Genomic DNA, 16,022 nt, shown 5'->3' on the forward strand with positions numbered 1-16,022 from the left:
AATTCGAATTTTCTAAAACCAAACGATCAAAGCTATGTTATTTGTATTTCTTTTGGCTTCTACTATTAGTTTGTATACCAGGGTTCACTACTTAGACATTTTGTGACACATACGACTTGAACAAACTTAAGCTGTATGAGCAATATACGATTATAAGGCTCTTACTATCTCTCATATGGAATATGTATGGTTTGGCTATTCATCCCCGCACGTGGGCAGCAAAGGCTCGGATCATTGTCACCGGTGGGCACTGAGAGTGCAGGTGTGAGATTTCTCACAGGCGTGGGGCGGCATGGTTTGTAATTTTCCTTTTTAAATATTAATTAATATATAACCAGTCATTTAGCTTCATCATCTACGTAACACTTGTTTTTCTATATTTCATATTCACTACAACAGATGATCTACGAGTTAAGACACAAGAGTCCGTCCTTACTCCTTAGTGAAGTTTTAAGATAACCACAAACATTATTATTACCTGATAATGGTCCCTAAAGACCAAGCACGAGATCCATATATATTATATTCTTTTTAAGACGAATTATTGGTACGGTACTTGCTTTAAAAAAAGTATTGAAGAAGACTAAACATTTCACAAAGCAAAAGTAAAAGCCAAGCCAAAGTTGGTGTGCTCTTTACCGTTGTCGTCATTCGTCCATGTCATAACCTGTCATTATTTTTATATACGTACTCTAATCAAAATATATGAGTTAGGTTTTTTTATATCAATACAATTGCATTAATAACTTCATAACCTTCCTTAAAAATGATTTAGACCATCTCACGTGCTAGACCAATAAATATATCACATTTATAGCATATCCCGACCCACTCTCACCCTTCCATTTTTATCTCATTCTCTCCGACTAATCATCCATGTCACAAATACATTCAACGCATCGCGTTGTGTTTGATTTTAAAAGACTTGCCAGTCTACAAGAAAACTGGACTTTTTCCGACAGTTTCTTTTTTAAGAAATTATTCATCGGAAATTACCAACAGAATTCGTCAGAAAACAACTTTTGCTATTTTCTCTATACAAAAATATAACTTCCGTCTTATCCGTCACATAATTTCTAACGGCTAAAATTTACCTGTAATCCGTCAACGATTAGAGGCCAATAACTATCCCCGACGCCATATTTCCATTTTTCTGGAATATTACCGACGGAATCTCGTCGGTAACCACTTTTAATTTCCCAAAAAATTTCCGTCACTAAAGGTTCAAATTTCTTGTAGCGTCGATTTCATGAGTGAACTGATTTTATATGTTTCGGGCGGGAAAGCTTGGTTAAACAAGCTAATAAGATAGTGAAACAAGTTGCTTATGGTTGAGACGACCATATTGATCATATTCTTAAGCAAGTCGTCGGGCACTCGGGCATGAATATTGATCATGTTATGTAGAACTCCTTTATAGGTGAACTTTGGAATTTACGAAGATGGTCCCTTGACTATTATTAAAGTGCATTAGTTGTTTATTTGAGCATTCACAATTCATTCCTATCATCAATATTTCTGTAGTTTAACAAAAAAAAAAAAAACAAAAGGAAAAAAAAGATTATTTTCTAAATTTATTTATGTTTTTTTAAAACCTCTTACGTTCCATTTTCCATATCACTCCATATTTAATTAAATAATACTATATCTTTTCAATTAGGCCAGCCAATATTCAGACGTAGAGGCAAGATAGATCTGAGACCACATCGCAAGACACGCATCGCAATAACATCGTATTTTCTGTGTTTTCTAATGAGTAATAATCATATTTATTTTTATTAACATTGTTTTTTATTATTTTCCTCGACTCAAGCCGTTTCGAACAATAACCGACTCAAAAAATCTGAAACACTGAAAGGATGGGACCCCACTAGAAAAAATATTCTTGATCTACCACTACAGTGAAGGGAGCGATGTTCCACGCTCATTGATCTGGCGTGGCACTTGGCTCACGCTACTTTAAAACTGTAACAAGTGATCAAATCTTCTAAGAGAAGCAAGCCTTCATTATTTGATACAAATTATTGGTACGGTTTTTATCACTTTATGCGAAAATCCATGAAATTGACGAAGACTTAACTTTTTACAAAGCAAAAGCCAAAGCAAAGTTGTTGCTCCTTTGTCAAGATCTAAATATATCCCAAACCCATCAATATGTTTATATACTTAAATAATAAAATATATTAATTATCTTTTTATAGAGATTTTTTTCCAAACTAATATTGTTGGAAAAACTATTTACCATTTTAGTGCTTAATGAAAACTATTTATCAAATTAGTGTTTTTCATATATTTTTCACTTTTTAGTTTTAAATCAACATATTAATGTATTTTTATGTCTTCTATTAGTTAATCTATTATCTATGTTTTTTTCTTATATATTTTCATGATCTGATCAATACAATACCTTTTTTATATATACTTTATTTCTGAATTAACTTGTTTTTATTTTTCTTTAGTTACTCGTTCTAAATATTTCTTTTTTTTATTACTTCTCTCATTTGCTTTTTCATAAATATATTATTTTTTTGTCCTTTTGCTTTAGAATAAATTGATTTATGAATTTTATTTTCCGGTTTAATTTTTGTATCGTAACGAACATAACCAATTCCGATCAAATTTGTGTTGAATAGTGGCCACGGTGTATGGGTTTTACCAACGCCCGAGTTTTACCAATTTATGTTGTTATTTTTGTATTAAATATATGTGTTCATTTTACGAATTTAGTTTTCATGTTTAGTTCCGGTACCGTATAACCTAATTGATACTGGCCGAATTCGCGTCGAATAGTCGCTGCCCGTGGTGTATTTTTCTTTAAATATGATATTTTACGAATTTTTTTTTGATTTAGTTCCGGTACTATAGGGAACCTAACCGTTAATGATGTAGTTCACGTTAGTATCGGTTAGGTTCCACGGTACCGGAACTAAACCCGAAAAATAATTCATAAAATTAACATATTTAAAAAAATAACACTAAAAATTGGTAAAACCAGATGTTGCGGCCACTATTCAACACGAATTTAAGCTTTAATAATTAGATTCGTTACCGTATCTGAACTAAACCCAAAAACAAATTCCTGAATGAACCAACTCAAAATTTTGTCATTAAAGTACACCAAATATAATCACATATACCGACCATATAAAGTCTTAGAAACCAACTCATACGAACAAGGTTTTTATTATTAAAGCAATAAGGAGTAAAACTACATTTAGGAACCAAGCATAACAATCAACAAGTTGTGCCAACATGAGACGACTTATTTAGCCCGAAGGCTGCGGAAATAGACTTTCGGATTTTTTTCAAACGCAGCCCTTGAGATCATCTTCAAAGGTTGTCCGGGTGCTTTCATCATCTGTACCCCAGCTTTCGGAATAAACAGAACCGTGATGCCGCAGCCGATCAAGACGACGGCAGGTAGGACATAGGGTTTGACACCATCAACCAAGCGGTCACTTTTTTCTTTCAGATCCTGGAAGAAGTTGCTTATGGTGGAGCTGAGCATGGTGAAGACTTATGGAATATATGAATTATGATCACTTACCGTAGAGTGTTCAAATCCTTTATAGATGAAGTTTGGAATAATTACGAAAACGGTCCCTTGATTATTAGTAAGTTTTAAACCCTTATCAAGGGCTATTCAAATAGCTTGAGACTCGTGACTCGCTCGATAAAAACTCGAAAAAAACTAGCTATAAAAAGTTGATTTGAAACATCGTGAGCTAATTTTGATCATTTTTGTAACCGAGCCAAAATCAATCCAGGCTCGGCTCGAGTCATGGCTTAGCTCGAGTCATGGCTTGGCTCGTTGGCTCGATTTTAAACTCGTTTAACTTCAAATTCGAGCTAGAGTCTAGCTAAATTGCCTCGTTTAATTTCGAACCCGAGCTCGAAACCACCTTGGCTTAACCCGGGCTTGGCTCGTGAATAGTCTCTACCCCACTTCATTATGCATTTGTAGTCCTTTGCAATAAAAATCTACCCACATTGGTAGTTACTTTATAGATGCATTTTTACGTAATTCCAGATTACTAAAACCGAACGATCGGAGCAATATTATTTTTATTTCTTTTGGCTTCTACTATTAATTCCGAGTATATATGGTATCCCCATATAGAAAGGTGTCGTCAATGTATTCTTTTTGACGATTTCATTATTGTCGTCAATATATTCTTATTGACGGTCCGTCAATGTATTCTTATTGACGGTTTTATTATCTAAATTGTTGCTATTATTTATTGTTTTCATATACTAGTTGTGGATTTCATACTATATACTTATTGTCCAAAACTATGAAAATTGCTCACTAACCTTCGTGTTGACAAACTCTATTTTATGCAATATTACAGGTTTGATGTTAGCTTGATTGGATTACTTGAAGAAACTTATTATCTTGGCTTTAGGATATTAGAAAATCAAAGAACAAGTTATTTGTTTATCTATCTATTTGGCATTTTGTATGAACAAATGAGTTGTTTAAATATTGTAACTTTATAGTGTCATTGTGCAATGAGCAATCATGTCGCGCCTCGACGTTTCCGCCTTCATTGATCGGGGTGTGACATTTTCCATGTTGAACTTCAAATCAATATTAAGTTCATCTTTATATCTTCCTATTGCACTTAAGAGTTAGGACATTGTCTTCTCTTAGAGCATTCTCAATCCATTATTTATCTCCATCTCTAAAATTATACTAAAAATCAATATATTTTCTCTTTCTTTTTCAATTAAACTAGTATTTAGGACCCGCGCTTCGCGACGGGACCATTAAACCAAACGAAGAAACATACATAAAAGCGTTAAACCACGAACGTGTTGTTAGTCGACGCGAAATTAACATGTGTCGGGTTATGACACGGAAGTAAACAAAACAAATAAACCCATTAATGCCAAAATACAAAAGTTATCACATGTAGAACAAAAAAAAACAGCACATTACAGCTGCGAACCGACGCAAATTCGGTATTGACGGTACCAAGACATATTTGTAAACATGATTAGAAAGCCAAAAAAACATATTTTAAAGCCACAGCATCAAACGTCGAAACATGGATATAAAACATGTGACGATGGGATAGTTTTACATATAAAAAAGTTTTGGTCATGGTAAAGACCAACTATAACAAATACTAAAGCAAAATTTAAGAAATCGTTTAACCGACAAATAATACATGTAAAGTCGGCAATTGATATAATTTGTTAAATATTATAATTAGTTAACACATTAAGTAAAATGAAGGGAATAATGACCATATGTAAAAAGAGAGTTAATGTTAATTTTTTATTAATAGCACAGTAATTGTGGCCTTAACAATAAAATAATAGATAATTGAATAGTAAATTGAATAGTTATATTGTGACGGGGAGAAAATCTTCTTTTTAATACATATAATAATAATAATAATAAGGAAAACTGGATTTTATTGGTCTCAACTATTTTATTTTTGTCGGCGCTGGTCCCAACTTTCGTTTTGGCTGGCAACGATCCCAACGTTAACATTCATTTCTTCCACCAGTCCGCGACTAACGGAGTACTAACTCAGTTATGTTTTTGCTGATGTGTCCATCTGAATTGTCAACAAAATGTTACGTGGCAGCCACCTCCCCACACCACCGTCCCACCGCCACTCCCGCCACCCCCCACCACCAACGCCCAACGCCGCATCGGCATCGCCGTCGACCTCTCCGACGAGTCCGCCTTCACCGTCAAATGGGTCGTCAACCAGTACCTCCGTCCCGGCGACGCCATCATCTTAACCCACGTCAGGCCCACCTCCGTCCTCTACGGCGCTGACTGGGGCTCCGTTAACTTATCAATTGCAGACATTGACACCGACAACGAAGAGTCAATGTTAAATTGGACAGTTCTAATGTCAAATTGCCTAACGGAAGCTACAAATAATGCAATTAATTGCTAATTCGAGTAAACACCCAACAGAACAAATTGATTTACGAACACGTCTAACTTGTCTGAAGAACTTTGGGGCCTTGGAAATGTGTGGATTTGCGAAGTGTGGATGAATTAGGCAATGATTTGCCTCTGTTTGATCGTAAGTCGGTGTTGCATAGCTCTGATTTGATTGAGGGAATGGTGGTTGAACTCCGGAGAGTTTGGTTTTAATTTGGTGGATGTGTTGGGATGATATAAGAATGTAATAAGTTAAGTATAAACACATTCTCATGTTCGAACTCGTCGGCGGACTCGGAGAGGTCGACGACCCATTTGACGGCGAAGGCGGACTCGTCGGAGAGGTCGATGGCAATGCCGATGCGGTGTTGAGCGGTGGTGGTGGGGGTGGCGGTGGGACGGTGGTATGGGGAGGTGGCTTCCACGTAATATTTTTTTGACATCTCAGATGACACATCAGCAAAAACATAACGGAGTTAGTATTCCGTTAGTCGCGGACTGATGGAAGAAACGAATGTTAAAGTTGGAACCGTTGCGAGCCAAAATGAAAGTTGGGACCAGCGCCGACAAAAATAAAATAGTTGGAACCAATAAAAATCAATTTTCCTAATAATAATAATAATAATACTTTTTTTATACCTCTATCATTACCTTTTCTTTTTCCTCCACTTACAACCAATTTATAAAAATATTAAAAATTTTCATATTTGAACATTGTTTCTTTAAATTTAACCATGAACAGTAAATTTTTTTCTTTTTTACTCACAACCACTCAAACCATACTCTAATAAATGAAGAATACACTCACGTAAATTTAGAGAACTCGTTAGGATTGCTCTTATTGCAACAAAAAGTTGTCAAGAGTTGTTGATGCTTGCAATGATTCTTTTCGAGTGACCGGTTCCAAAGCTATTGAATCATCCTCAACTTCATCAATCGGCTGGATTTCGAATTGTATCTGTCACAATTTCTTTAGTGCTTTGAATCTCGTAACATTCGTTATTTTCACTAGGATAATCTAGCAAGTGATTCACATTCATACGTAAAACCTTTTTAAATTATTAATTTATCGATATAATAATTTCTCACTAAACTAATAAAATATCTCATACCCAACATTATTAGCTTATAGTGATTTTACTGCGTAGTGTTTATGGAATCGATTTTGGGCTATCTGAATGCGGACTTTTCAAATAATTTAGATTAAAAAATCGATTTTTTGAAGTTCTGACGATGTAATTAATCGAATGTGAGAAAAATGTAAATATAAATAAAAACATAATAATAGTATTTAATTCAAGTTTCGTTCAAATTTTGGTAAACAATAACCGAACCATCAGCCGAACCCGAACCGAAGTTAACCGAAAACATAATTAATCGGAAATCGGTAATCGGCTACTTTTTTGTACCATTAGTTAACTGAATTAACCCAAATCATCATATACTCATATATTCTAGCTTTTATACGTCTATTTAATGTATTTCTATATTTATACCTCAATTTTGTGTATTATATCTCAATTTCAAATCTCTAAATTTCATGTATTTTTAAGCAAAATTTAGCTCATGTTTGGCTTTGGTCATTAAACGAAAACTGGCAAACTAATTAAATAAACCGAACCAATTTACCAAAAACCGATTTAGTAATAAAATAGATCAGCCATAAACTTTTGTTATGATTCCAGTATAGGCTAATATCAAACCATAAAGTCCAATATTTACCACGTAAGATTGAAGTTTCTCAATGCCCAAATTAGTGGTGCACTCGGTTCCAGATCCAACTCGCGGGTACACCTTGATACCGGAACCGACCCAAACTCGACCCGACGCTATCTGAAAAAAAAACCCAAAATACCTAATCAAATACCTAACTATACCCGGAACGACGGAACCGATTTCTAGCAGACCCAGTTTTGACTTTTGTTAACCATACCCGAAACCGCTCCTACCAACCTAAATGTTTAAAATATTGACGTAATCGAGCGAATTAAAATTTGCCACGTAAGATTCCAAGTTTCTCAATTTTTCTGATACCTTTCCCCCCAAATTTCCCAGCCATTTGTGCGTGAGAAGACCCACGAAGAAGCTCATAAAATTAATGGCGTACGTGGAAAGAAGTGCGTTTGATACCCGCAATTTCATCATCAATTTCAACATCTGAGATCGTTAATAATGAGATTAGATACTTCTGTGTTTTGATTGAATTAACAATTAAGGCTTATAATATTCACCTTTTGATTTCATCGATCGTTAAATTGCTAATTGAAAGGTAGATTGAAATTAGATCCGTTCTAGATTGATTTATCTTGTTTGTCAAATGATATAGATTTGTGTTTGAATGTGGATTAAAATTGGATTACTGGTTACTTGTTTATTAAAGTCAAACACTAGGCGCTAGTCGGGCGGTGGGGTAGGGGCAGTGTTGTAAAAGTCGCTAGTCTCGAGCGGTGGGGTGGGGACTAGCGATTAATCGGGGGGGTGGGGACTAGCGATTAATCGGATCTGACTTTAATGTATAATTTTCAGTTTTATATACACACACATTTTTATATGTAATTTTCATTTTTATACATACACAAACATATTTTGGCCGAAAATTCGATGGAATCTCGCTGGAAATCGCTGATTTTGGTTGGAATCTCGCCGGAAACCCCCGATTTTTGCTGGATTTGACCGTTGACCGATTAATTAGCCGACTAGCACAAAATTAATCAGTGAAGTGGGGACTAGCGATTAATCAGGGGTTAATCGGTGCCTAGTCGGGATTTTTGCAATACTGGGTAGGGGCTTGCGTTTTTAGTTTTGACCAATAGCGATTACTCGGCGAATAGTCAATGGCAGTGTTGTCGAAATTGCTAGTCGGGCAGTTGGGTGGGGACTAGCGAATAATCGGGATTAGTCAGGATTAATCGGATTGGAATTCTTTTATATATTTTTCAAGTACATATGGACACACACACACACATTTTTTATGTAATTTATACATATATACATTTTTATATGTAATTTTAATATACACACTTCTTTATAAGGTAATTTACACACACACACACACACATTTTTATGTATATGTACATGGAATAGCTGGAAATTGACCAGGAACTACTAGTGTCTCGACAGAAATTGACCAGAAACTGTCGTAAAATGCTGGAAATCGATTGGATTTAACTATTTAAGGGTAGAGTTAAGGTCAGATTAGGACCAACTAGGTCCGACTACCGATTTTCTGGCCGATTACCTAAAAATTAATCAGTCACCAGCAATTGATCGCAGACTAGTTCCGATTTTCACAACACTGGTCGGCGGTGTACCGACTAGTGATTAAGCAGCGCCTAGGTGGGATTTTTACAACCACATGTCTCTGCTAGAAATGAGGAAATGAGAAAATCGTATGTTATCTAATTCCTAAAGTACTTAAAACTGTAATTAGGTCTTGATGCATGTTGATCTGAATTATATTTTATATCAAACAAGTCAAATCAAAGAGTTTAGCCAAACAAACTCCTAACTCGTTTGTTTAGCTTTGTAACTTATATGGGATGATGTACGCGGAGCTACTCAAGTATTAAAATTATTTTCATTAAGGTCACCTGCATATTTATGCCAATTTATAAGCCACCCTAATATGCATCTGGTATTGTTTGTAGTTTGTACCCGATCTAGCCAAAAACATGCCGGAATATTATAAAATGGCAAAAGCACCCTAGTTTTCTTTATCGAAATGTTGGTTTTTTAAAAATATCAATATAAAGGTATTTTTTTTAAAGAAAATTAGAAATTAAGCGAATTTCGGTTATTGTCATTTTTTTACTGGATTTGAGATGAACAAAACCTGATGCATACTTGGTTAGCTAGAGTGTTTCAAGTTTCAATATATTGGTGGTCTCTTGAGTCCATATATATTATCCCTTGGTATAATAATGCTGCTTTTGTAATGGTAATCCGCGCGTTAATTATTAATAAAATAGTTTGTAAATAAACAAAAAATGTTTGCACTTCAACCCCATAGTAAAATGAAAAAAACGACAAGCTTTGACCCGTTACGCAACCTACCGACCTGCCCATTTTGTCATTTTGTTACCAGGGCTGCAAAGATCTTGTAGAGAAAATGCATAAGTTACTAGTAAATGTTTCGGTTCATCATCTGCACTAGAAAGTCATTGGTGCAAGTTAAATTTTTAGTATATATATTTTTTAAACTTCAGTTGATTCCTAGGTGCATTAGGTAAGTAATTTGCAGTGTGACATTTTTTTAAACTTTTTTACTTTATGTTGATTCGTAGGTGTTGTGAAATCCAATCGATCAATATGGCGTCTCAGACCAATCATTGATTTCTTTTGGGCAATCATTAATTTCATTTCCGTGTTCTTCGCCACTATGTTTTCGGTAATATTAATTCCCAAAATTCGTCTCCATATATGCAATAATGCCTATTATTGAACATTATGTTATGTATGTATGCCTTGCATTTGTAGATGGAGAAATCTAATGGCTACAAGAAGTCATCTGGTTCCAGCAAGAAATGGGGCGGTGGCGGCGGCCCTGGCGGTCCTTATGGTGGCGGTCCTCGTGGGCCGCCACGTGGATTAGACAATGTTAGAGGCATAGACCACAGTATGTTATTCCAAATATTTTCATTTGATTTATTTATTATAACATGTAGCGCCTCTGTAGCAGTATTGATGAGACTGTTGTTTTGTCTTTGTGCAGACTCGCTACCTGCATGTGGATCCTGCTGTGGAGGTTAATAGGTTGCAGATTCAGATACGTATAATCTTGTTTTCGATGTTGTTAAGTGATGACAATAAATTTGGGTAAAATTGTGTTATTTTAGTACGTTACTGCTTGTTTGACGCCGCATTTTAATATAGTTATGTGATATGGAATAACTGGAATCTGATTATCAGCTGTAAGAAAACAAATTGTGTTAAAGAAGAGAGTTTTTGAATGTCTGAAGTGATAAGTGATCATAGTTAAGTGATCATATGTTCTAAATTTAGAGGTGTAACGAGCCGAGCTCGATTCATGAGTGGCTTTATAAGCTCGAGCTCAGCTCGTGAGTGGTTTTTCAAGCTCTATATTGGCTCATGCTTGACTCGGTTATTATTTATTTAATTATTGTTTCTATATCGTTATATATTTTTATGTACGTTTATAATTTTAATTTTTGTATATAATGCAATATATATATTATTTTTAGCATATTATATATATAATAGTGTTACTATGTAAATACATAAGAAGTATATTTTAAAACATTTATATAGATAAATGCATGTTTAGGCTCGTAAACCTAGCCAACCTTGATATGTGAAGCCCAGACGCTAACCTGTTTACCAAATGTGCTTAAATATAAGCTCAAGCTGAGCTCGTTGAAGCTAAATTCAATTTAAGTCTTGACGAGTTGATCTCAAGTGGCTCATGAACAGCTCGGCTTCTTTACACCATAGTTCAAATACGTAACGCTTACATTCATTAGACCTTAAATAGTCATAATTAGGAGGCATCCCGCTTTATTAGCTTTGGACATACGATCTTAAGGGTGATCATGGCACGCAACCCAGACCGCAGTGATATCAGACCGAATTAAAATTGAAGACGGCGTCTAAAATTGAAGACGGCGTCTGGTTCTAGGCCGAGACCGAAACGAGAAACCCAATAAATGTAATATTATACCAATGACCAACTGCCTGCTTTCAGTTTGGCGGTCAATCACCGGGTCTGAACTCAAAATTGCTCACCCAGTCACCTCCAGTGTGGTCCATCCAGGCATCCATAGTCACACTCATTGCGTGGAACCACCCAAATAAAAAACGCGTTCGGTTATTGGTCATGTGTATGGTCTCCACCAAGATCTAAAATATTTGAGTAAAACTATTATTATGATTGCATAGTATTAATAAAACATTTACGATCATAGTTTGGAAGCATTGTATAAGTTGTGTGGACCATCCATTGTCACACTCATTGCTTGAAAACACCCTTTAATCATTCATGTACATGGTCAAGCTTTTGTCATGTTCCATTTGTTCAAATGAGAATTATGCATTTGAGATATTATTCAAAGATACCAATTTATGCTTTCTATGTGTATAAGTTTGTTTATTGTAGCTCTTCTTTTGCCCAAAGGATATGGACATTGACATCATCTTGATGGTGATATTTGATAGTTAAGTTTAAACTTAAAAGGACTATATAGTATTTGTTTGGATCCCATCAATGATTTTGATGATTTATTAAATTATAGTGAGAGCCATTTGATAGTTATATAAGTTAAAACATAAAAAGGACTATATTATATTCAGTGTTGCAAAAATCCCGACTAGGCATCGATTAATCCCCGATTAATCGCTAGTCCCCACTTTACTGATTAATTTTGGGCTAGTCGGCTAATTAATCTGTCAACGATCAAATCTGGTCAAAATCGACGGTTTCCGGCAAAAACCAGCGGTTTCCAGCGATATTTCAGTCAATTGCTGGCCAAAATATGTTTGTGTATGTATAAAACTGAAAATTACATAAAAAAATGTGTGCGTGTATATATAAATTTGAAAAATATGCATTAAAGTCCAATCCGATTAATCCCGATTAAACTCGATTAATCCCGATTAATCTCTAGTCTCCACCGCACCGCCCGACTAGCAACTAGCGATTTTTACAAATTATATTTGTTTGGATCCAATCATATATTTTGATTAGCTAATAGATTATAGTGATAGCCATAGCTGTACCTAGTGTTCCTGAGCCATTTTTAAGTTGAAATCCGAGTTCTAACGTATAAAGAATTCGATAGGAATTATCAAGGCCGCAGCTTCAATCGAGAACAACCTCTACCGCTGAAGTTAGACATTCATATCAGTATCAATATGCATATCTAGTGTAAGAACATGTAAATAAGTACAAGTATCACTATCATTGACACTAGTTCTTATTACTGAATATCAACACTTCAACATAGTGATTCTAACACGCGAGAACAAATAACCGTCTTTCAAACAGGATGAAGGATCACTTTAACGCCGTTCTTAGGAGTAAGGATGTACACATCAGCCGGATAATGAACATGATTATCCGAAAGGGTGAACCTATAACGCTGCAAGATCATTGAAAGCGCAATCTTCGCTTCATTTGTGGTGAAATTTAAGCCAACACAAGTTCGAGGTCCCATCCCAAAAGGAAGAAAAGCCGCAGCATTGTTGTTGGTAGCTTTAGCCACGCCATTCACGAATCTTTCGGGTCGAAAACAATGAACATCCTTTCCCCAAATCTCTGAGTTGTGATGAAGTGCAAGAATTGAGATGAAAATATTCAATCTGGTTGAAAGTTTAAGGTTTCCCAATTTGATTTCCCTCTCGGCTTTTCTTGTGACCGTTAGCACCGGGGGATATAGCCTTAGTGACTCATGTATCACCATGTTCATCTGCATTGATCAACAAGTTAACAAATTTATATACATTCAAACAAACGTATCTCAGGAGATAGAGAGGCTGCTCCTATTAAATCCCGACTAAAAAAACCTCTTTTTTTATTTTTTATTTTTTTTACGTTTACAGTGCAGTAATCCAGATAACATAATAATGAGAAGGAAAATAAACAGTTTCTTACTGTTTTAAGTCTTGCAATGCCATCCGAAGTTGGGATATTCTGACCAAATAGCCCGATCACTTCTTCCCTTAACTTGTCTTGCCATTCTTGATTAATCGCTAGAAGGAAAACCGTCCACGAAAGTAAGCTTGTGGTCGTGAGATGACGCGCCCCGTATATGGTTTTGATCTCATCAATCATGTGCTCTATTGTGATCCTGTTACTTTCATTAGGATCATTAGCCATTTTCACAAGCTGTCCAAGGTAATCACTTCCATACTCATCAACCTCTTCATCCGTATTCTCCTTTCGTTTCTTCACAATGTCTAGAATCGATTTCTTTATTGCCTTTTCAAGCTTCTCCGCTTCTCTTTCATCTTTTGTTTTCGATATCAAACTGAAATGCAACCGGTGAATATCAGTGACCAATATTGTTAGACAAGTTTATTATCCATTACAGTTATTATTGTTGGATTTATCATTTATCTTTAAGCTTATATTTTCTATAACGCGAATTAAATATTAGGATATTTTATTCGCATATTATTATTATTATTATTATTTTCATTGTAATTTCTTTATGTGAAAAGATTTGTTTTCAGTATTATTCACTAATACAGATCTTACCTGATTCCTGGAAACCGTAACCTGTACACATTTCTAACCGTTATTGCTGTTAATCTCGCCACCATCTCAAATATATGCTTCCCTTCAACATAACTACTACCAAACGCCGTTCTTGATATCACCTCGGTTGTGACCAACCCGAATTCTTTATGCACATCGATTTCTTGGCCTTCAAAGTCCCTCCACTTATCCAGCATCGTCTCGACGCTTCTGCTCATCTCAGGAATCATTTTCTGTGACATTGGTTTTAAGATATTAAAGTTTTAATCAAATTACACAAAACTAAGTAACATTTTGAATTGAAATAAATGATTCCTACCTTCAAGCTTTCAGCATGGAAAGTATGGTTGGCTAGCTTTCTAACCTTTGCCCATTTTTCGCCTTCGTTTGTGATAAGTGATTCGCCTAAAAGCTTCTTTGCATGCCCTACCATATCCATCTTCGGGTAACCTCCTTCTCGATTGCTTAGTACTTCTTTTACAAGCTCCGGATCAGTAACAAAAAGTTGTGCCTCCGACCCATGCCAGTTTATAAAATTCAACCCTATAAAACATTTCAAACACCGACGTATAAGCGATTGAATTAATGGACACAGTTTATGCCTGGTGAATATATATTTTACCGAAGGTTTTAATCCAAGAGTGTACGTGCGGCTGAATTCGTGGAAAGATGTCGTGCGACATGTCCATTGGGTGGTTCATGGACTGGTTTCTCATGGTAGCGATGACTTGGGTGTTTCCATGAGGAAATTTATAAGGGAGACCTAAAATTCCTTGGGATTTCATCATTTTTTGAATACTGATGGGAGTCCACCATGCTTTATGAACAAACTTAAGGAAAACCCGAAGGAGAAGAAGACTCGATGTGATGATTACGAGAACTAGAAGTAGAGACATGACTTGGATGAACTCTTTGTTTCAAGTTTTCTGCTTAGAATAAATACTTATAGCTAGTGTTGTATTGTATCTCATCTTTCCTTAATTTGAAGATACCTCTCCCTTTAATTTGTTATATCACTAATAGTTCGTCATTTTCACATTAAAAGACAAACAAACCCTCTTGATTTCAAGTAGGAATTATGAAAAAATATTAGGATGATATACATACATAATACATATAAGAACTCATTTGAGTTCTGAAAACCTTATGTAACAACATAGGGTTTTTTGTATATTATATGTGTGTTTGTTTTTGTGTGTTTGTTTTTAGCCAATCACACACACACACATATATATATATATATATATATATATATAATCTGTATAGTTGGTAGCTAGTCATTGTGCTAATTATAATGATTGATTTGTGAGGGTAAACCAATTTCGACCGTCTTTCCGCATCATTGTCTTCTGGCTGAATCAAGACCCTTGGTGAGGGTAAACCAATTTCGACCGGGACCATGGCTTCAGTTCCATAAGTGAGGCTGAACGGGGTTTCTCCCGTACTGGCCTTCTTCAGCGTTCTGTTTGCCCAAAGGACGTGCGGAAGCTCGTCCACCCAGCCGGATCTGTGTTCCAAGAGTCTTTTCTTTATGCCTTCGACGATGCTCTTATTTGCTCTTTCCACCTCACCATTACCTTGCGGGTGTGACACTGAGGTAAAGGTGTGGGTGATTTGAAGTTCTTTCAGCCACTGTTGTAGCTTCTTGTCAGCAAAGTTGGTGCCGTTATCGCTCACCAAATTCTGTGGAAGTCCAAAACGACAAATAATAAATTCCCAAATAAATTTTTTGATATGTTTTGCGGTTGTTTGGGCTAAAGGTTTTGCTTCTATCCACTTGGTGAAGTAGTCGATGGCTACCACTAGGAACTGAACATTTCCTGCTGCTGTAGGAAATGGGCCTGTCACATCGATGGCCCACTTCTGAAATGGCTATGAAGAAGTGACTGGAACAAGTTC

General features: G+C 35.7%; 2 protein-coding genes across 2 annotated transcripts; one reads left to right on the forward strand and one right to left on the reverse strand.

The window, feature by feature from the left end:
- Positions 1–10,190: 10,190 nt before the first annotated feature.
- On the forward strand, positions 10,191–10,864 carry LOC143533265 (uncharacterized; the record flags this gene model as incomplete). The annotated part of the gene is made up of 3 exons (XM_077028104.1): positions 10,191–10,298; positions 10,388–10,526; positions 10,623–10,864. Coding segments are annotated over 3 exons (285 nt in total), but the record flags the coding sequence as incomplete, so codon positions are not given.
- Positions 10,865–12,895: 2,031 nt separating this feature from the next.
- LOC143533303 (cytochrome P450 CYP749A22-like) lies at positions 12,896–15,042 on the reverse strand. The gene is made up of 5 exons (XM_077028131.1): positions 14,746–15,042; positions 14,443–14,666; positions 14,124–14,356; positions 13,518–13,893; positions 12,896–13,332 (listed from the first exon to the last, which is right to left on the reverse strand). The coding sequence occupies exons 1-5, from the start codon at positions 15,017–15,019 to the stop codon at positions 12,904–12,906; spliced, it is 1,536 nt and encodes a 511-aa protein (XP_076884246.1). The 5' UTR covers positions 15,020–15,042; the 3' UTR covers positions 12,896–12,903.
- Positions 15,043–16,022: the final 980 nt, after the last annotated feature.

This window comes from Bidens hawaiensis, unplaced genomic scaffold (genome assembly GCF_021521415.1).
Source record: "Bidens hawaiensis isolate Kalapana, Puna unplaced genomic scaffold, B.hawaiensis_p1.1 tig00009659_1, whole genome shotgun sequence".
In the NCBI taxonomy this organism is placed as follows: domain Eukaryota; kingdom Viridiplantae; phylum Streptophyta; class Magnoliopsida; order Asterales; family Asteraceae; genus Bidens; species Bidens hawaiensis.